The 22,499-nt window shown below is 36.1% G+C and overlaps 1 protein-coding gene across 1 annotated transcript; it reads right to left on the bottom strand.

Moving 5' to 3' along the window:
- Positions 1 to 2,691: 2,691 nt before the first annotated feature.
- On the bottom strand, positions 2,692 to 21,060 carry NET1 (neuroepithelial cell transforming 1). The gene is made up of 10 exons (XM_036761227.1): positions 20,798 to 21,060; positions 12,223 to 12,330; positions 11,499 to 11,666; positions 9,490 to 9,552; positions 9,081 to 9,177; positions 8,883 to 8,959; positions 7,999 to 8,256; positions 7,555 to 7,725; positions 5,496 to 5,682; positions 2,692 to 4,713 (listed from the first exon to the last, which is right to left on the bottom strand). The coding sequence occupies exons 1-10, from the start codon at positions 20,888 to 20,890 to the stop codon at positions 4,307 to 4,309; spliced, it is 1,629 nt and encodes a 542-aa protein (XP_036617122.1). The 5' UTR covers positions 20,891 to 21,060; the 3' UTR covers positions 2,692 to 4,306.
- Positions 21,061 to 22,499: the final 1,439 nt, after the last annotated feature.

Below are 22,499 nucleotides of genomic sequence, written 5' to 3'. Positions count from 1 at the left end.
ATCAACTTGGGCTTGCTGTAGTATTTCGTGGAGTTTATAGATCTAGTCTGCAATTAGTGACTAGGAAAACTTGATTTTAATTTTCATTTGTCAAGACATCTTTCTTGTTTGTAAGTATTTTAAACGGTAGAACTACAAGAGAAAAAAGTGGAAAAGGGAGAAGATGAATGGGAGATAATTTTTATAGATCGACATTGCCTTTAGCAATGCTATGGGTTATTTTGAAGAACAATGACAAGTATTAAGCGCATATGTTCCAGAAACTGTGCTAGGTGCTAAACATGTAGGCCCCAAATATCCCTGCCCTTAAGGAGCTTATATACTATTGGGAGGAAAAATACGCATGTAGAAAATGAAATCATACTGGAAGGTACATATATAATAAACGTATATATGAATGAATGTCATGCAGATGAACTGACCTAGAAGGGCCATTCCTTGGAGCATGTGAGGTTAGTCCCTGCCTGATTTTAGTTGAACCTTGTGGAACTCTGATATGAATCTATTTCTATATATACATGTGACTGAGGGGTTTGTATTAGGAGACGGTGAAGCATACTATGATTGGCTGCTTAGCTATAAAATTCAGGGGATCTGTGAAAAGATAGTTTCTGGCTGAGGTCTCTTCATTGTGGCTCTCCACGTGACAAGATGACTCCAGAAAGGACAAGATTCTTCTCTAGAACTGTCCAACAGCAATCCTGCCCATCTGGCAGGATTTAATGAGGAAGATTTTGCTGGGGGGGGGAGGGGCTGGCTGCTTTCACATCTCTTTGTGTTTGTTCTTTCTTGATCTTATGTGAATGAATAACCCAAGATGAAAGTGTCAAGCGATCTTGTGAGTTTCAAAAAGTCTAGAGGAAAGTGGCAGTGGCTGATGGCAGAAGTTGCTGCCAATGGAGAATTTAGCCACACCATGAGACAATCCTCCCAAAAAGACCAATTTGGGCTGTTTGATTGGAAAGTACGCAGTGCCAAAATAAAATGTGAAATGCTTAATTAGCAATATTGCACAACTGCTGGATGTTCAGGGGAAGCTTAAAACAGTTTGTGTATCTGTTAGATATACAAAGTAATTTCTAGGGACAGGACAACAGCAACCAGGAAGATCAGTCTAACTTCCTATAGGAGGTGGCACCTGAGCCAAACTTTGAAGGAAACTTGGGATTGAGGTAGAGAAGTGCATCGGATGTATTGAGGACAGTGTACAAAGGCACAGCGAAGGGTGATGGAATGTCAGGTATAGGGAAATATTATGCTAAATAGTTTGGAATGTAAAGTACATGCAGTAAGTCTTGAAAGACAGTTCAGAATCAGATCATGAGGAGCCAAATAGAGGTATTTGTGTTTTATTCTGGAGGTAAGAGGGGGCTATTAGAGCTTCTCAAGGAGGGGAGTGACCTGGTCACACCTTTGTTCTAGAAATAACAATTTGGCAGTTGTATGGAGGATGGGGAGGGGATTGTCCGATACTCTAGGCAAGAGGTGATGAAGGTGTAGTATGGTGGTCATATGAGTGGAAAACTGATGTGAGATATATTACGGAGATGGAACGAACAAGATTTGGCAATTTATTAGATGTGAAGATTAAGAAAGAGGGAGGAATTGTGGATGAACCCAAGGCTGAGAAGCTGGGCAAATGCAAAGATAACAGTGCTCTCAACAAAAATAAGGAAGTTAGGAAGAGTGAAGAGCTGGGAACGGGGCGGGGAAGAAACAGAGGAGAGAAAGTGAATTCTGTTTAGAGCACACTGAGTTTGGGATGACTATATAATACCCAGTTGGAGATGTACATTAGGGCTGGATATAAGGATCTAGCAGTCATCTGCATAGAGATGATATCTGAACCCACTGGATGTGAACAGATCCAATAAGAGTACAGTGAGAAGGCATCCCAAGACAGAGCCTTCTGGTACACTCCTGCATAGAGGTAGAACAAGAATGATGGAGACTGAGAAGTCAAACAGGTGGGAGAGAATCAGAAGGGAGCAATGTTATGAAAACACAGGGAGGAGAGAGACTCTAGGAGAAGGTGGTCAAACGTGTCAGAGAAAGATTGAGAAAAGGCCATCAAAGTTGTCAGTTAAGCAATCATTGCTAACCTTGGAAAGAATAGTTTCAGGTGAGTGATGAGTTCAGAAGCCAGATTTCAAGGAACTGAGGAGTGAGTGGGAGGCAAGAAAATGGAGGAAATTAGTACAAATATGACCTTTTGTAGAAGTTTGCCTGTGGAAGAACAAAGAAATAAAGGAGTGCTTGAGGGGCATCAAGTAAAGATTTTTTAAAGGATGGGAAATATTTGAGCATTGAGGAACTAATGGCTAAGGAGAGATGAGAAAGAAGAGAGGAAATGTCAAGGGAAAGCCCCCAGGAGAGACAGAAGGGAATGGGATCAAGCACACAAGTAGGGGGGACAGCTCTATAAGAAGGTGCACCTTTTCCTCTGAGACTTAAGTAAACGAAGAGAGTGGGGAATGATGTTGAGGTGATTTGGAGTACAGAGTTGTGGAAAAAAGAGAGCTTGGGAGAGAGAACTTCATTTTTTTAAGTGAAGTATTTGTTAAGGTCTTCTGCTGAGGGAGAGGACAGAGAGTGATGTAGGGGATCTGAAAAGAAGTATCACCAACATGCCCCATATTTACATTACACAATATATATATATACAAATATACACATATACAAGAAACTTTTGGGGTGAGTTTGGGTTTTTTAATAATATAATTCATTTATACAGACACCCCCTCATTTGGTTTTATGTATTTACAGACTTTTCCAATTCTCCTTTACACTGCAAAATATATAAGCCATAACTAAAATTTTAGCCACTGTAGGGATGCACTGGACTTGTACATGTGCTTTTTTTTTAACAGATGGAAAACAGAACTCTAATGACTTTACTTTGATATATTACCTTGGAAACATTTTGCAAAGACCTCCCAAGCCTTTACTCCTTCTTGTGAAATTAAACCACTAAAATAATACCACTAACCTATTTTGTCAAGATTTAATTTTCCCCACGTCATTTCCTTTCCCAAATTTATTTCTTATTCACTGTTCTTAACACCTTGCAAATAAAGTTCAATTCCCTCTAGCCCTCTTCAACTTGCTGTATACCCCTTTGGTTTGTCCTCAATACTTTGTTCTTTCACATTCTGGCAGAGACCAGCCATTTTACTTTAAGACAAAACCACTCCCCTTTTCCTTTTTGAAGCTTGTTACCAGTCAACCTGACCTTCTCCTTTCCTCTTTTTTTGCCCTAAGACTTTCACTGTAGCCCTCTTTCAGTGGTATATAGCACAATCAAGCTCTCTGATATGACTTTATCAACTCCTCAAATGTTACATTTAAAAGATGTCACCTTTTTTTTTAATAGCTCAAGAAATAGTATGGCTAAAATTACTTTTAAAAAATATATATGTATACAGACAATATACACATATTTTAAGACAAGGAAGGTCAAACTTTAAAAAAATGCCAACTCGAACAACCATCAAAAATTTTTTAAAAAGAAACCCCTTAATACTACTTTACAATGAAAAAAATAAGTAAATAATTGGCAGGTTATGTGAATGAAAAACGAAGAATGTGCAGTAAAAAATAACACAGTTCCAGTTGTTCAAATAGAAACTATTGAATTCCATGGTCTGTTTTCCAAAGAATTTCTATTTCAATTCAGATTTTAAATACAGATATGTACTATGCAGATTTTAAGTGCCTGTGTAAAAATTCAATTTTAAGAAAAGTTCAGTTGCAAGGTTTTTGGAAAAAATACTGGTAAAGAATTAATGTTTGTGAAGTTGTGAGTTTTGCTGACATTTCAAATATCAAGAACCCACGGTAGGATTTTTCCTGTTTTTTTTCCCCCTTTAGTCTGTGTTTCCTTTCACAATATGACTAATATGAAAATGTTTTGCATGGACTGCATATGTAAAACTTGTTTGAAATTGCTTGCCTTCTCATTGAGGGGTGAGAAGGAAGAATTCAGAACTCAAAACTTTTAAAAAACATGGTAAAAATTGTTTTTACATATAATTGGGGAAAAAAAATGGAAAAAAAAGCCACAGGAGATCTGAACTTATGAACAATCTAATTATGCTAAGCCTTAAAAATGTTTGACAAATTAAGAAAAGATAAATTCCATATTCTTTAGAAAACAGACCTTAGTTTAAAAAAGTTATTAGTATACCAGTAGCTGCCATTTAAAAAACCAACACATTGGGATAAAGTAACCCTAGCATGTTCACATTACATGAAAAAAAATGTACATATTTATAAAGTCTTTTCTTCAGTTGGTACACAGTCCCCTTTATACCAAAGTTTCTTTCCTTTTATCATTCAGCTGAGCCTTCTCTTGTGCTTTTTGGGACCCAGATTGTATTCTGTATGCTTTTATACCTGTGGAGTCTTCATTTACAGCTACACTGGGAGTATATTCTGGGGAATTTTCATCCACTTCTAGAGGAATGAGACCAGAAAGTGCTGATGACTTCCTTTGGGCTTTGATGTGTGATCCCAAAGAGTTGTTCTTTTCACACCCCTTATTGAGCTCCGACAAGCCCTTAAACTCTGTGGGGCTGGTGGTCTGCTGAAAGGGGGCAATAGCGGTTCGGATACAATTGAACCATTGTTGCTTATGGAACACGTCATTAGCTTGTAAAGTATGGGACTGCCCTGGCAGAGGCTCTCGGAAACGAACTCTGAAGATATTTTTAGCTGGAAAAAATAAGAAAAGAAAAGGAAATTTTATTTTTAAAAAGAGATTATACTTGTAAAAAGATTGTGACTGACAATCTTACTGCCCTTAAAAGATCTTACAGACACAAAAGGAAATTTTAAATTTTTCTGCCCTTCTCACCTTACTAATATGAGAACAGTCTGATGGATGTTGGGTATGCATTAGAAATCTCAAAAGATACAAACACAAGAATATTTCCAGTCTTTAATTATTTGCTAGTTGATTGAAGTCTGGTCTAATTTCTGTGAAATCTAGTACTTTTTTGGGTAGAGGGGTGGAGGAAGAAATCTTTCCCTGTTTATTGATGAAGGAACTCCCTCTAAAGCAGATCAGCACCTCATCTGAGATGCTATTATGTGTCAGAAGCAGAATTTGAACTGAGGTTTTCCTGATGCCAAAGCCAGTTCTACCTTTCACTTTTGAAGTTTTAGACCATTTAAAAGAATACTTGGACAAGATGGTTTTATTTTGAACAATCAGAGGAAAAATGTTTTCCTAGAACAAAGAAACCTTGGGTTATGCTTTGGTGAATTACAGGAAAAGATACAACATGCCACATCTCAGTACCAGACACCATTTAAAATGATTTAAAATTAATCAGCACAATTATTTTTAATTGACAACATTTGTTTATGCTTAGTGATCTAACAACTTATGCTTACAAAAGAAATCCAGGGATTCAACTTATTTAAACCTCTCAAAGGCTCATTCATACATTAACATTTAAAAAAATGAAATTATCAAAAACTTTTTTCTTTACCTTTGTCTGAGTTGCTAAAAGCACCTCTAAATGAACCTCCCATTCTCACATCACCATCCTGCAAGTCCTCTAAAACCAGCTCTTGGACAGGAATAGGCTGACGGTAGACTTGGTAAGAATGGCGTTCGTTGCGTACAACAGGACGAGTCAAGACAAGGATGTCTTGAAACAAGAAAATATAGAGTTTCTGGGGAAAGGAGAGAAAAAAAATTAAAAAATATGAAACTATTATTTATGAAGACTGGCACCATATTACTAGGAGCAGCTAAGTGGCTCAGTGGATAGAGTGCTGGGCCTGGAGTCAGGAAGATCTGAGTTCAAATGCAGCTTCAAACACTTACTAGCTGTGTGATCTTGGGCAAGTCCATTAACCTTTGTTTGCATTAATCCACTGGAGAAGGAAATGGCAAGCCACTCCGGTATCTTTGCCAAAAATATCCCATGGACAGTGTGGTCCAGGGGTCATGATGAGTCAATCATGACTGAACAACCACCATCACAACCATAATGCTAATACTGAGTTGATTCAACAATACCATTTATCTCGATAAATTATTTTATTGAAAACTATCTTCATTATCCGAGGAAAATATTCTCAAAATGGTCTAGTTTTCAAAGTGCAAATATATTTTCTTTAGAAAATGTCTGATATCAGAGTACGACTCCTGTCTTCAACAATTGGTATATATCGTTAAAGTTAGAGACAGCTAAGGAAACAATAGAGTGTCTATTAGTAGCAACATAACTTGAAATGTTATTATATTATACATGTTTTCCAGTATAGTAAGGATTACAAGTATAAGAACACAAACATTAAATCAATTTATGCATTTTGTTCTTGAGATGCAAATCACTACTCAATTAAGTGTAATTTTATTAAGTACCTACTATATGCAAGGCACTGGGATAGGTGCTAGAGATGCAAAGACAAAAATAAGACAGTCCCCATCCTCAAAAAAAGTAAGATATAAAAAAAAATACTAACAGATTCATGGTAGTAATCCTGATAATCAATTCATGATAGTAATCCTGATAATCAATCATTCAATCAGATAACATATTTTAAGACTCTGGCATATGCCTAGCTCTGAGACATGAAACAATCTCTAATCACAAAGATCTTACATTCTAATGGAGGAGACAACTACTACATATATAAGTACATAAAGAATAAGTATAAAATAAATACAAATAGTTGGGGATGGAGGGCAGGAGCAGCTGATAATTTGTGTTACCATTTTAATAGAGCTGAAAATTGAATGATTTATGTGATCAGTCCTTCAAAGTAAATTTAGGATAGTCCAATCTAAAGATCAGATATACTTTTTGCTTCCTCTGTATAACATTTAAAGAGAAACAGTAAGAATCTAAGTTGAGAAAATGATGCTATCTGTGGGACCTTATGAAAAATTAGTTCAATCTAGGCTTCAATCTTCTTGGCCATAAAACAAGAAATTTGGAATAGATAATCAAGTCATGTCAACAAGCATTTATTAAGTTCCTACTATGTGCCAGACACTTAGCTAAATAGAAGATACAAAGACAAAAACAGTCTCTGTGCTCAAGGAGTTCACAGTCTAATGGGGAATGGGGGGAGGGGTACAGAGACAACATGCAAACAAAATATATACAGAACAAATTGGGGTATAGTCTTAGAAGGAAAGCTCTAAGATTAAGGACTGGGAAAGGCTTCTGGCCAAAAATGAGACTTTAGCTAAGACTTGAAGGAAGCCAAGGAAGCCAGGAGGCAGGGAGTTCCACAAATGGGCAATAGCCAATGAAAGTGATCTTTAAATGTCCTTTGTAGTTCTGAAAAATTCCATGATTTAAACAAAAATATTTAGAAAATAGTTTTGACTATCTTATCTTTATCAAATATTTAAAATATTACTTGAAGTTGATTACACAAAGGAAAAAATAATGATCCCTTTTTATACAGTGGCTACCTTTCAAAATACATCTCTAGACATTTTTAGAAGATATAAAAAAGTGGTGAAAAGAAAACAGGTCTAATAACTGTTTCTAATTTTACTTTATACCAGTAAGGAGATAAGCTTACATGTCCACTTTTATTCTTCAGTTCACCATGGCAAAGCAACACCTTGCTAGCATCAATCCTAGGATCCTTCTGCTTGTCATCCAGATATTCCAGCTTGTCAATATAATATTGGCATTCTGATTCTCCTTTCTTCAAGTTGATATCAGAGAGTACTCCTTGTATTACTAACAGCTGAAAGTCAAAAATACCTTTGTAGCAGTGACAATTTTAGTAAATATTATAACATCTTTAATATTCCATTTTCCCAACTATATTTAAAAAGGCAGAATTTGCCATCTTCCTATACATCCAAGCACAGTGCAAAATGATCTATTCAAAGAGAGTACACATTAAACATTTGTTGATGCTGATGACTAGCTTGAAGATACTGTTTTACATCATTCTAAGGTAATTTAATAAAACATTTCTAAAAATTCACATGATTAAATCTCTTTTATTACTTACAGCTTCTTCTAGAGGTTTTATATCAGTGTGGTCTTTGGGTGTATGTCTCAGAATTTCTTTTAACAACAAAGGGTATTTGACTAGGCGACTTCGAGGAATATCCAGGAAGCTCCAGAGGTCTAATTTTCTACTGAAAGGAGACTCAAGACATCGTTGAAGGAAATCTTGAACTCTTGCATCTTGTTTTTTCTGATCAAGAAGAGCTTTAGCTGCAAGCTGGTTACTGCAGTATCCTCTATAAGCATTTAAACCTGGCAACTAAAAGATTATAAAACAAAACTTAAAATGATTTTAGGATAAACATCATCACCAAAAGCCTCATACACATAACAATTTTCATAGTAAATGCTATCTACAAAATCTACGTGTTTTTCATGATGGGTTTGGGTAGTACTAAATTTACAATCCCATCATGAATTTTGTCCAATTGGGAAGAGAGAATTTCCCTAATTCTAACTAAATAACAAGATCTCCCCTCTGGAGAGGAAACAAAAAACATGGGTACAAGTTCCTGATTTGTAATTTAATAATTGGGTGACATTGAGAAAGTCGCCTAATTCCTGTAAGACTTGGTGAACACATCTGATTAAAAAAAAGAGAGAGGGGTGGGGATGGGAAGAGGGAGAGAGATTGTTTTGCCTCCTCTCGATGACGATTAAATGATGTAACACATTAGGCATTTTGTAAAGCTATATATACATATATATGTGTATATATACATGTATATAAAGCAATTACTATTACTGTTATTTAATATGCTCAGTTATAGTGTCTTATTTGTAGATCAGATATACAAATGATTCAGATTTTTCAAAAATCTGCCAATACATTTCAATAAACTATCCTTTCAACAAATCAATTAGATTAAATGACTCATCACATACCCAGTTCACAAGAATATGACCAATTTGCTCCACTGTCCCATCTGGTTTTGTTGCTTCTCCTAATCTTGCCAATAGATCTGAAATTTTAAGAAGGCGAAAAATTTAACATTTTAATTATAATTAAAATTTTAAAGTTGTTCTTAAAACAACATGCTACAGATCTTCACACACAGTTGAAAATTAAATAAAAGGTTTTACCTTCATGCAGAGGTATGTAGGCATCTAAATCTCCAAATATGTGTGTGAGTTCTTCCTCGGACATAATAGATAACTTCAACATGGGGTCATGGTAGGCCTATTGGTAGAGGAGGAAACTTGTCACATGAAGAACTAGCAAATTACATCAAGATTACCAAAGATACATCTGAGTACAGTCAGCCACAAAATGGCCCAAGTTAAATGTTACATGTAGAGGTGTTAACCATGTAACATGATTTTATTTCAAAAGATAGGATTTAGGAACAGATATTTTCTATTTCCAGGTATAAGTATTAATATAAGTACTTTGAAGAATTTTTGAAAAAGTGATGGGATTTTAATCATTTTGGTGAAGTTGAGGTAGAAATTGGGGAAATAGTATTCTTGAAAGCAAAAACTGTTTACTAACCTTTCTAGCAAGTTTAAGATCCTCAATTAAATCCTGTTCTCCTCGGAGCATTTCATATATTGCCTGAAATGGAAGTGCATTACACAAATCAATTCTTCTTTACCTCTCTCTAAAAAAGGGCAGCTAACGTAAAATTGCTTATATGGAAATCATAATCAAAGACTAAATTCAAAACACTAGTTTAAAAGACTTAGGTTCGTAATTTTTTTTTTTTTTGGTTTGGCAGCTATGTGGCACAGAATGCTGGGCCTGGATTCAGGAAGACCTGAGTGAAAATCTAGCCTCAGTCACTTACTAATTCTATGACCCTGGGCAAGTTACTTAACCTCTGTCTTCCTCAATTTCCTCAAATGTAAAATGGGGATAATAATAGCACCTACCTACAAGGGATATTGTGAGGATCAAATGAGATATTATAAAGTGCTTAGCATAGTGTCTGGCATAATAGGTGCCATATAAATGCTAGTTATGATAATCACCATCATTATCTATGTATACGTATTTTAATTATTATGTATAATCTATGCAACACACATATTATTATTCAGTGTTTGGTATAATAAAAGGAGCACCAAGGTATTAGACACTTGGAGACCATTACGTGATTTGAAATAATGTATACCATCTCGAATTATTTGAAAATGGTTAAGTTCTTTAGTGTAAAAGCTCTAATAACATGACTACCAGACTTTTTTAGAATTATAACCATTACAATTCTTTGATTTTTATGGCAATGCCATCTAAAAGACCTATATCAGCCAACAAACATTTCTTAAGCTGCCTACTATGTTCTAAGGCACTAGAGATACAAAGAGTGAAACAATCTCTATTCATATGGAGCTCGCAATCTAATGGGAGGTGAGGGGTGAAATAGATGACAAGTACAAATAGACGTGCATATAGAACAAATTTAAGAAGAATAACTAAACACAACCTTGTCACTAAAAGTTGGAGAAGGGTATCATGAAAGGCTTCACATAGACAGCAGTGTTTGTGCTTTGTTGTGAAGGAAAAGAAGCATTCTGAGGCACAGGTGAGGCAGGGCGAGTGGCCAGTGCCAAGGCATGGAGCCGTCACACTTGATGCAACAGAGTGAGGGCCAGTTTGGCTGGATCACAAAGTGTAGACTTTAAAAGACAAACAAACGACTTTATATTTTATCCTAGAGGCAACAGGAAGGCAGTTCATTGAATGTGGCTATGACATAGTCAAATCTGTACTTAGGGGAAAAATTACTTTGGCAGTAGGATGGACAATAGGCCGAAGTGAAGAGCATCAAGAGCACCAATTAGGAGGCTGCTGAAATAATATAGGCAAGAGGTGATGCGCGCTTGAATTAAGGCAATGGCTTATGTGAGTCAAAAGAAGGGGGTGGATATGAGAGATGTTTACATTAAAGCTATACTTTTGGTAATTCACAACCCTTACATCACTGCTTCAAGGACCTGTGATTCTTTGTCAGTGTAGGTGTTCCCTTTACCAAAGCAAATCACAATTATGGTATATGCATGGCCTTTCTTTATGAGTTGTTGAGGCTGAAAGAATCATCACTTTATGGGGCTAAGTCCACTGATGATATCACTGAGTTTACTGAGGCTGCTTCTTGGATTACAGACATATGGCTATCTCACTGCTCCTTTCTAGTACGGAGGCTCTGTCACTGCTAGCGTTTCACTGGCATAGCTTTAAAAAAATTCCGCATCACCTTCCATGCCATGATGAGGTATGACTTTAGTGAAAGACTCATGAAATCATTTGAAATGATTACATATACTTTAGGGTATATGGAATCAGTAATGTTAACATGTAAGCTAATTAGAATATTAGAATTAACATTCTGTTAATCACTATTCCATAGCTATTTTTGCTAGTCTTGCAAAGGAAGTCGAGAAATTTAGAGAAATGCACTTACATGTACTAACAACTTCCTAAAACTCTAGCAGGTCTTTTTCCTATGATAGATGTCATGCATTAATGAGTTTGGTTCTATTCTTGGATACACAACTTACCTCCTGACGCTTGATTTCTTTGGTGGTTAAGGATTCTTTCATGTTGATATCTAACATCTCTGACCATCTTACACTGTTTCTTCTTTTAGAAGGAGTTGGGACAGTAGCCCTGCTAAATGATTTCTGGGCACAAGCAGGAGATCTGTTGTCACCGCGAAGTGTAAATGACTATTAAAAGGGCAGGGAACAAAAAAAATGCCTGATGATCAGAAAATACTTTAGCAGGAAATGAAATTTCAATGGGCATTTTTTATTTTTAAAATTAAAAATCATTAAAAAAAGGGGCAAAATTTTTCTCTCATTACACAGTCTATCACTATTAGATCAAACCTGTTATTCTGGAACTGTAATTTTGGAGTACGGATCATTCAAGAAAATTCTTGTTACAGATTATGATTTTGTTTAAATGACAATGTTATTTAGCTACTTAATTATTCCAAAATATGTTACCACATTTCCATTTCTCATTAAAGTGGAAGTATTAGAAATAAAGTCAGAATCTGTAAGACCCGGGTTCAAGTGCCTCTGACGCAAACTGTATGCCCTTGGTAACTTATTTAAGAATGCAAGTTAAAGAACAATTGCCTACAGTGGTAGAGGGAATTTTTCCAACAGGAGCTCCCCATGCCAATGAATTCACAGGCCCAGACCAAAAATGAAGCAAAACAAAAACTTCTACAAAAAAGCATAGTTCCATTTCTTCAGAAAGGAACTTTTTTCTTACTTGGATTGTTTGACCAAAACGTCTGACTGCTCCATTTCTCACAGGAGAGATTAAATTTGCCAAAGATGAGACTCGGGCCAGAGAACGAACTCTTTTATTGCTTGGCTCCTGTGAAAGCAAAAACACGTCATACTAAACATGGGTTTTTTGCAAACAAGCCAGGACAATATTGAAGCAATGAGAAAATACATGTTTGCATATTACAAAGAACAGAAATGTGATTTTCTGAAACAACTACATTATACTTAGCTAAAAATTGAAAGAAAAAGTCCAAAAATCACTTTCAGAACACAACATTTAGTACCAGGGATATACCAAAGTATCTATTGTTCTAATTCCACTTGAAAATGTCAAATATTTAATATTAACAAAGGAAACAACAAATTTATATCAGTTTTAGAATAGAGTAATGTATATAAGTAAAGGTATGTATCCCTTTTTGGTCTCTAAAATTGTATATATATCAATATTAATTTCTTTAATCGAGTGCTGCTCCTCAATACCTAGAAATGGATTGATGCCTAAATAGCTGAGGGAGAAAAATACCTGTAGATATAAGAAAATCAGATTTACTAATTGACTTTTATAACTTTTCTTATGGTCAATCAACAAATTATTAATTTAAAAGCAAGTAGGAACAATTTGTTCTACCATCTATACTCAGACAATCAGTTAAGCGTTTCTTAAGTGCTGACTTTGTGCCAGGCACTATGGGTAAGCTCTTTGGATATACCGTTTCTTGTCCTTCAAGAAGTTCACATTCTAATAGAGAAGACAATATATAAATAACTATGTATATAAAAAAGCTAAATACAAAGCAGATGGAAAATAATCTCAGAGGGAAAGTAAAAGGAAGGTGGGTTTGGGACCAGAAAGGTCTCTAGATTTGAGAATCTTAAAGGAAGCCAGAGAAGAATCAAAAACATTCCTCCTATCTATCAAATAGTAAAAGCTGGCATAACACCTCTTAAGGAGGTATTTTTCTGTATAGTGGAGGACAAAATGAGGCCACTATTGAATTTTTTTAAATGAGAAGGAACAAATGTTCTACTGATTAAATTTTGAGAACTGAGGTATCCTCAGTACACCTAGGCTTCTCAATTTTTACTGTGTAGGAGTTATTCAGAGATTTTGAATTTCTCTTTTTTATCTTTAATTCTAAATGTAAATACCAAAAAGAAAGAAAAATTTCCATACATACAGAACACAAGAGAATTCTCTATGAAATTGTGAATCTCTATTTCAGAATGTTTATCCTTTTTTAAAAAAAGAATAACGAAGTCTACACATTACTTCCAGTACTGTCCTGCTTGTCTGTGCTTCCTCCTTTTGTCTTCTGTATATTTAAAAGTATTACAACGGACCTCTTTTTTGAGCATCACTTGTTAACCTCCTCTTCCCCGTAACACTCAATGAAAATGGAATAATAAATAAGCATAGTCAAGCAAAATGAACCCATACAACGGCCATGTCCAAAATATGTATATATTCTGTACATTTTGCCCATTGTCTCATAGTGATGAAATATACGGGTAACATGCTTCATCATAGATCCTCTGAGGACAGGGTTTGTCATTTCATTGATCAAAGTTTTTAAGGCTTTCAAAGCTATCTCTACCATGGTCCTTATATAAATGGTTCTCCTGGTTCTACTCACTTCACTCTTCACTGGGGTTCATACTATCCAAGATTCTCTGAATCAACCCTGTCATTTCTTATGGAGCAACAACTCTCCACTACATACCACAGCATGTTCAGCCAATTCAGCTCTTTGCTTCCCCGCCACCACCATTCCCCCTCTCCCACTTCCCCTTTTTACTCCTACCTTTTGGGATTAGAAGTTTGCTTTGCTTGCACTTATTTCCCCCGTACTGTCTTCCCACTTGAAGCACTCCATCTCACCATCCCTGTTTGTTTCCCTGTTTATTGTATTTGGGCATAATGCAGCCTAGGTAGCACACCCAGATCACCTAACATGGATGGAGATGTCCAAAGGGGACTTTGGAGCATGCCTAGGCAGCCCAAGGTGAAAGCACTCTTTGTGTGTGTGTCTTCCTAATTCCAAGTCTAACACTATCTACTGTTGCCATCTAGGTGTCTTAGAATACATTGCTGTTGTATTTGTTCTATGCTACATTATTATAATAGGATGAAGCAAGATTGGAATCATTAGAATTTATCTGGAAGAGAACTTAGACATCACCTTGTCAATAAGTCAAGAACTGGAAGGGCCCTCAAAGGCAATCTAGCTTGATTTTATCACTTTGTAGATGAGGAAACTGTGGTCCAGAATGGTAAGTGATTTGCCTAGGGTTATATAGGAAATAAACAACAAAGGCAAGACCCAAATCCCTTCATTCAAATCCCTCATTTTATATATACGGCACTAATAAGAGGTTAAGTTCCTGAGATCAGGCTGATAAGGAGCAGACTGATATGGAAACGATAGAGATGGAATACTCTTTGCTCCCTATTGCTGCTTCCAGATTCTGCCTCTGCTGCCACCATTGAGCAACCTCTCCTTAGAACCCAATCAAGATTTGGTAGCTATATGACACCCAAGTCTCTTTCTCACTGAGTTCAGTGCCTAGATCACAGTGATCTTCTCCACTCCAATTTTCTCATTCTAGAAGGCTTCTTCATACATTTTAATATTTGTCAAATATCCTATTTTCAAGTTCACCAACAGATCAATTCTTTACTTCAAAAGAAGATGGGTGACAATGCCCTAGATCTTGACATCACTCACAAGGTTTACTTCTATGTTCAAGTAGTTAATTTCCGTTCTCTGATCATAATCATTCATCTCTCCATCTCACCCCAAGCTTCCCTAGTCCTCCTAAACCTACTCTTTGTCCTCTTCATGCATGACTTCTATCTCTCCATGTCTCAGTATTAACCCAGGCCATTAATCCTACTCTCAGTACTTCTTCAATCACAATCTTGATCATCTGGTGAACCTATTCAACTCTACACTATATTCTTAAATCCCCTGTTCTCTTGTTCTATAATCTACCACTTTCCAAAATCTGAATTCTGGGTTGCTCCTACCACCTAACTTCTTTGTACCTATTCTTTTGTTTCTGAATGGAACTAACTAGAAGAAATCATGAAATTGTGCTGAATCCACTATAAATTCATACTGACTAATATCAAACTGGCTCTCACTACAAGGTAATCCTATCGGTTCTCCCTTTGATCTCCTATTCAACAACAACAGGAGTTCCAAACCTTTTCTTTTCTCCTCAAGCATTCCATGCTACTCTCTCCCTACTCTCTTCCTCACTTCATACTTTGCCTCCAAAGTTGATGACATTCACAGTAAACTCTCTTGTCTTTCCCTCTGACACAACCTCTCACCATCTCCTTCACTCTAGTTTCTGACAATGAGATGGACCTTTGACTTGTCAAAGCCAACTCCAACCCTTTACACATACCTTTGGATCCCAGACCCCTTCTTCTCCAAAAGGCTGTTCCCACCATTCCTTATTCTCTGTCTCAAATCTTTAATCTCTCCCTAACAATTGGCTCCTGATTTCTTTTGCTAGATCTTCATCCATGTTACAACTATTCTGTGGGTGTTTCCCCCTGACCCCCAAGGCCCTTATCTCTTTTCTGTTTATACCTTCTTACTTGTATTCTATCCATTCCCATGAGTTCAACTGTCATCTCTATGCACATGATTGTCAAATGTATTTATCTAGCCCTAGTTTCTCTCCTGAATTCTAGTCCTGAATTATTAGACATTTTGACTGCTGCCTTTCAAAATGAACATGTCCAAAACAACTTTACTTCTAAATCTTCCCCTCCCTCAATTTCCCTATCATCATCATTATTATTATTATTGAGGGTACAAATATACTTCTAGCCATCCAGATTTGTAGCTCAATGCTATCCTTGACTCCTTTCTCTGGAATACCCCACATAACTAACCAGTTACCAAATCTTATAATTTTTTTCTTTACATCTCTCACATATGTACTCTTCGCTCACATAGTCAACCCCATAGAGTTCAGGCTCTCTCACCTGAACCACTATAACAGACTTCAAATTGGCAGTTAAGTGGCAGAGAGAATAGAGCACTGGGCCTGGAGTCAGGAAAATCTGAGTTCAAATCCAGTATCAGAGAACTTACTAGCTGTGTGACCTTGGGCAAGTCATTTAATTGCTATTTGCCTCATAAGATAATATTTGCAAAGCACCCAGCATAGTGTCTGTCACATGGTGGGCACTTGCCCCTTACCTGATTCCAATCTCTCTGCTCCAATTTATCCTTCAAGCAGCTGTCAAAGTGATTTTCCTAAAGCTTGGGTCTCAGGATGCCACCATGAGCCTATTCAATAAATTCCAGTGGCTCCCTATTACCTCTAGGATCAAATTTAAAGTCCTTTGTTTAGCATGTAAAGCATTTTATAGCCTGTCCTTCCTACCTTTCCAATCTTTTAACATTCTAATACCCTCCCTGCATTTTTATGACTTAGCCCATGTTGACTTATTTGCTGTTCCTTGCTTCACCTTCCACCTCTGAGCCTTCACACTGGCTGCTCTTTCCTTCCAACCTTGGCCTCCTGAATTCCTAGTTTCCTTTAAGATTTAGCTCAAGAATCATATCCTCCAAGATACCTTTCCTGGTTCTCTTATATCCCACTACCACCTTTTCATCAATTTTGTATTTATCTTGTACATTGTCTTCTCTTTGAGAATGTAAGCTCCTTGAGGGCAGGGTTTGCTTCTGATTTCTCTTACATAGAAAATGCTTTACAAATGCTTGCTAAGTCAACACCTGAAAACTTTGTTAATTATCTTCCAATATCAAAGGAAAATGCAGAAATATTACATTACAGTGCATTTAAAGTCCTTTATTCTAGAAGATAATGCTATTAGATAAGTAGAATGGAAGCCTCTAGGACAGAACGTTTTCATTTTTTTTCTTATCTCTTCAGCCCCTAGCATAAAATACCTCCTGAATGGAAAGTTACCTTTCATCCAGGGATTACAAAGCATATCATAAAACTATTGAATAATAATTATCATTATTCTAGTTTTAGTAATGCTTGAAATTTGATGATTCTTCTACTTTTAGAGGAAGAAAGGCTCAGACTCAAGAACAGACTCATTCTTTCTTTGTAATGTCTCTATTTTAGGGTTACTGTTTGTATTAGTGTTGTTTATAATTCCGGAGTGTTCATGTAAACCAATAACTGTAGTATTCTAATAGTTGATCACAATCAGATGCGATTACTTAATTTATCAGCACACATTTTTTGCCAGTATCCTGTGGCCTTGGCCTCTAAAATTAAAGGTAACGGCTAACATCACAAATATTTTACTTTAAAAGAACCAAAACAAAATAAACATACATTTAATGCTTGGAATTAATCAAGAAATAAGGGGGAGCAGGGAAAAGATGTCTATAAAATTACTGTCAAAAGAAATAAGGTGTATAATATTAGTATATTCTATGCTCTTTGGGGAGAGAACTAAATCTTCTTAACAAACAATCCCAAAGTCCAAAGGACCATAAACTTGTATTTAGTAAAGTTTCTACATTTCATTAGAATATGTAGTGAGAGAACTTCATAGTAATTAAAAACAGCAGTGTTAATTCCAAGAGCATAGTTATAGTTTCAGAAAAAAAATGAATTCCAACTTTAAGAATATTAAATAAATAGGGCAAATGTTAAGTGAACTGAAAAATAAGAGGCCTTCCAGATATGTAGTTAGTTGACACTTGTTGTAAAGGACATATGTGAATGTCTTTACACATCTGTGCAAGACTGAAGTGACACATGCATGTGCAGAAAGTCTCACATAAGGCATTCCTTTCCATTTAGTAAAAACAGTACAAAGGGACTTCTGTTAGAATAGAGACATAGTTACCATTCCCCTAGAACAAACTAAGATTCATATTAAGATAAGCTAATATTAAGTAGAAACAAAACAGGTGTCAGTTTGGTTCTTTTTTGGGAACTAAATTAACTCCTTTCCTTAAGGCAAAGGATTTTTGGTTTTCCTAGATGTTTTTCCAGTGAATTTAAAAAGGTAAAGAAATTTTGCTAAGAGGAAAGGAAAATTTCTTAATATTATCTACAACTTAAGTACTGTATGACTATATAGTAAATCAATTTAAGGAACAAAAAATTATTTCCTTACAGTAAAAACAAATGCTGAAAAAAGGCAAATCTAAAAAATACAAGTTTCTTTTTTCCTTACGCAAACAATAGGTATAGCTTTTATTTTTCTCTTGGAAATTTGAACAGCTTGAGTTTGAACAGCTAAGTTTAGGATTATACAAAGTTTATAAATGATCTTGCAAACTTACATAGAAAATAAACATCAAATATCTTGCACAAGTCTGAGCCACATTAGTACTAAAATTACATAATTACTGTGCAAGTCATAGGCTTGGCCATTACCCAACTAGTTTTATTAAACAAGAAAGGGCTTGGGTTAGCTTTAGGATTGGGGTGGGGGTGGGGGTGGGATAGGGAGTTGATTTTGGTTTCTTAAGCTATCTTTCCTATTTCCAACATGCATACAACAGATGTTCAAACAATCAGGTGGCAATTAGTTATTTCCAAGTACTGAAGGAAACTTATGACTGCTATACCAATCAGATTGATACAACCAAAGCCACTGCACTGTCCACATGCATACAGAGGTTTATACTGGGGCCAACTTGGCACCTAAGAGGAGAGTGAACTCTAGTCAAAGACCACCCAGTGTTGCCACTTTTCCCATTCAATTGTACCCTATCAGCATTATTAGGGCTGCTAATCCATACAATTTATTAACCTTTCAATTTTGGACCAGAATATTTTATCCTGTTAAACAAAATACAAGTTTCTAAAATGAATTTATATTGTTTAAAAGAGATTTCTTTTAGGGATGAATTATCATTTGAAGCAGTTTTTATTGGGGGGGAGGTGCTGTTGAGAGTGCTTCTTTTTCTTTAAAACAGAAATTGTCATGCTTCTTTGCAAATTACCACTTTTTACTCTTTGTAGGTTCACAGGAACGTTTGCAATGAATTTGGTTTTATGTCCCTGGTGTCACAAAATGCTAAGTCCAAGCTGGCAACAGTAACTGATATAGTGTTTGTGTATAGATGTGTATATGTGTATACACACACACACTCACACTCCTGTGACTAGGTTTTTGTTTTATCTTGTTTTTTTGCCTTTCTTTGCACCCCCAGCACTTAACACTACCTGAAACACAAACATAGTAGGCACTTAATAAATGCTAGTTTTCTGATAAACTGAATAATCCTCATTTCCCAACCAAGGCATGGATGGCAGAAGGTTTTGTGCATGCTTGTGTGGGGTTAAGATGGGATTACATACATGAAAACAAAGAAATGGATAATAAAAACCTTCACCTCAAGGAGAATAATTTTCCACTTCATGAAGTTTTCATTACAGTACAAAGAGCAACAATGTGTATTATATGCGTTAAAGGACTTTCTCCTATAAGCAACCTTTAACCAACAGTAAAGGTCACTTGCTGAGGAGGAGGGGAAACAACACAAAACTCTGCAATATAAATTTCTATTGCACCTCTAGCATTGTCACATTTCTCTCATGTCTATCTTTCTATGTACTCACACAGCCATCACCCTAGCTCAGTCCTTCACCCTAGTTACTAATAGTCTAGACTACGGCAATAGCCCTTTAATTTGTCTCCCTGTCACAAGCCTCTCCCTATTGAAGTCTATTTTCCACAAAAACACTGAAGCATAGGTCTGATCATATCACTATAACACTCTTTCAATCCAACCCCGTTTCCCCAGCCCCCCAATAAACTCTGGTGGCTCCCTATCAACTCTTGGCCCTGTCTCACCTTCCCATCCACATCACACACTACTTCACTTCAAACACTATTGATAAATAGCCCTTTTATTTAACACTGTGATGAAACACACAAGTAAAAAAACAAGCAAACAAAAAGCCAAAAAAACCCAAAAAACCCCAAAAACCCAAACAAAACCTGATCTATAAAGGAAGGAAGCAGTTTTAAACACCAATAGGTATAAGTTACAAAAAAGGCATTTGTCAGTGTTCATAATCTGCCTTTCTAAAAACAACTGGAGAATGTCTAACACACAAATCTTGCTTTAAAAACTGTCAGATAAAACACTCACTAATTTGTTTAAAGCTATGTTTACAAGGAATTTTATAAGTAACTATCTCAGTTAAAATAAGACTGGGGATTTAAAAGATTCTATGCTTTCAACAGTTTAACATATTGCTCTCCTTTTGAGGAAGGACACAACATAAAAAAGAAGCTAACAGATCAAGAATCAAAAAAGTTAAGACAGACTATTTTCTACTTCTAATTCCCACTACGAAACATATTCTTCTTTATATTTCTTAAAGTACTTAATAGCCTGGCATCTAAAGTAATGTACACATTTTAAACTATAAATTTTAAAGTAATGTACACATTTTAAACTAAAAATATACAGTAATTAAATTTACATTTCTGGCCCTTAAATCAGCTTTAAACATTCACAGAAGTAAGACTGTAACATTTAAAACTGAGAAAAGCACTAAAATCATTTTCAAAGCCTTACCTCTTGTTCTCTAAAGGACTGATTATTAACATCTAGGACACGAATAGTCCTTTTGATAGGCAGGAAACTTCCAATTTCATCATGAGCCACCATGCTTTACCAAGTTTCGCAAACGATCTTTTGAAATAATCCACATTAGATTTGGGTCTACAAAGAATTACTATGAAATTATATGGGTTTTTTTTTTTTTCAGCCTAAGCATTCAGCCACCCTTATCTGCCATTGCCCAAGCTTCTTGCTGTGGTAAAGCTCACAGCTTCACTAACTTCAGGGAGTTCAAAGTACAGGAACCTCAGGAGGAGGGGCGGCAGCAGCAGCAGCAAACTAGCTTAATAGGCTGGCTCCAGGAATCACATGACACTGGTTAACTGACAGCTGCTGGCACACCTAGGCTACTCAGTTTTCACTGTGTAGGAGAAAATCCTTTATACAAGACATGTGGAATGTATATAGTTATTTCAATGAATATTTTCTTATTCTGTAGGATACCAGGCTTGGGTAGGATAGATGTTCCTAATGTATAGCTGAAACTCCTTCAGCATACTTACATTATAATGAAGGATTTAAAAATGCTTCCCCCAAAATACTAACATTATACTAATACTAAATATATAATACCATACCAATACTAAATTATTTAATTTAGTATTTAACCTTTGGCATAAAGGTTAAAATAAATAAGTAATTTATGCAACTGTCATAACCACCTATGCCCTTCCTCATTCCCTTTGTAGATATTTTGTTAGCTTGGCAAACAAAAAAAACCAACAACAACAAACCTTTCTAATGTACAAAGAACATTAAAAAAGGGGTTTGTATATGAAACTATAATAGTCACTGGCTGTCCTGGAATGCTCACCTGCCCCTCTGGTTTACTTCAAAACTCAGCTCAAATCTCATCTTCTATAAGAGGCTTCTTTTCTTTGCTGGCTGACCCCACCCTACCCCCACCTTTGCCCCCTTACCTGAGATTATTTGCTATTCACACAAAATATACAGTTACATCAACCCCATTAGAATGTGAGGTCCTTGAGAGAATGGACCATATTTTTTGCCTTTCTTTGTTTACCCAGTGCTTAGCATAGAGCCCTGGACTTAAAGCTTGTTGACTCTTTAAAAAAATGTATAAAACTTAAGTTCTTTTCAGAATTTTCACATGCTTTTTTATATGTAATTTTAAATGCTTCACTGCACTATATTTTTCTTATTATCTTGCATTTACTTATGAATGAATGAGAAGCACTTATTGGTTATCACAGTGAAAGTGACAAACTCAACCTCAGGAGATATAAATACTTAAGCTGGTCAAGCTCTGCCTACAAGGAACGTGCATTCTACTGAGAGAGACAAAATATTTCTACCCTGCCCCTCAAGGAATTTACATTCTAATAAGGAGGAGTGGTGGCTAGGGAAGTCACAACAATAATTAAGTGGGATAAGGCAGTCCACAACACAGCCTTTTCTAAGGCAAAGGTAGCAAAGATTATAGTTCTTAGGAAGCGGAGTGAAAAGGGGTGGGACACACACAGGGCAGAAAAAGGCCAGGACGTGTTTCTAAGGTTCTAGGGAATAACAAAGTCTAATGGCTTGGCACCTCCCCATGACCTCAAGTGCTCTGGTTTGGAGCAAGAGATGAGCTTATCTGTAAGCTGTGTATCCCACCAGGAGAATGTAAACTTTTGAACTCAGGGGGTTGCATTTT

Source organism: Trichosurus vulpecula, chromosome 5 (assembly GCF_011100635.1).
Source record: "Trichosurus vulpecula isolate mTriVul1 chromosome 5, mTriVul1.pri, whole genome shotgun sequence".
NCBI classification, from domain to species: domain Eukaryota; kingdom Metazoa; phylum Chordata; class Mammalia; order Diprotodontia; family Phalangeridae; genus Trichosurus; species Trichosurus vulpecula.
This window is presented reverse-complemented; position numbering and strand designations above follow the sequence as displayed.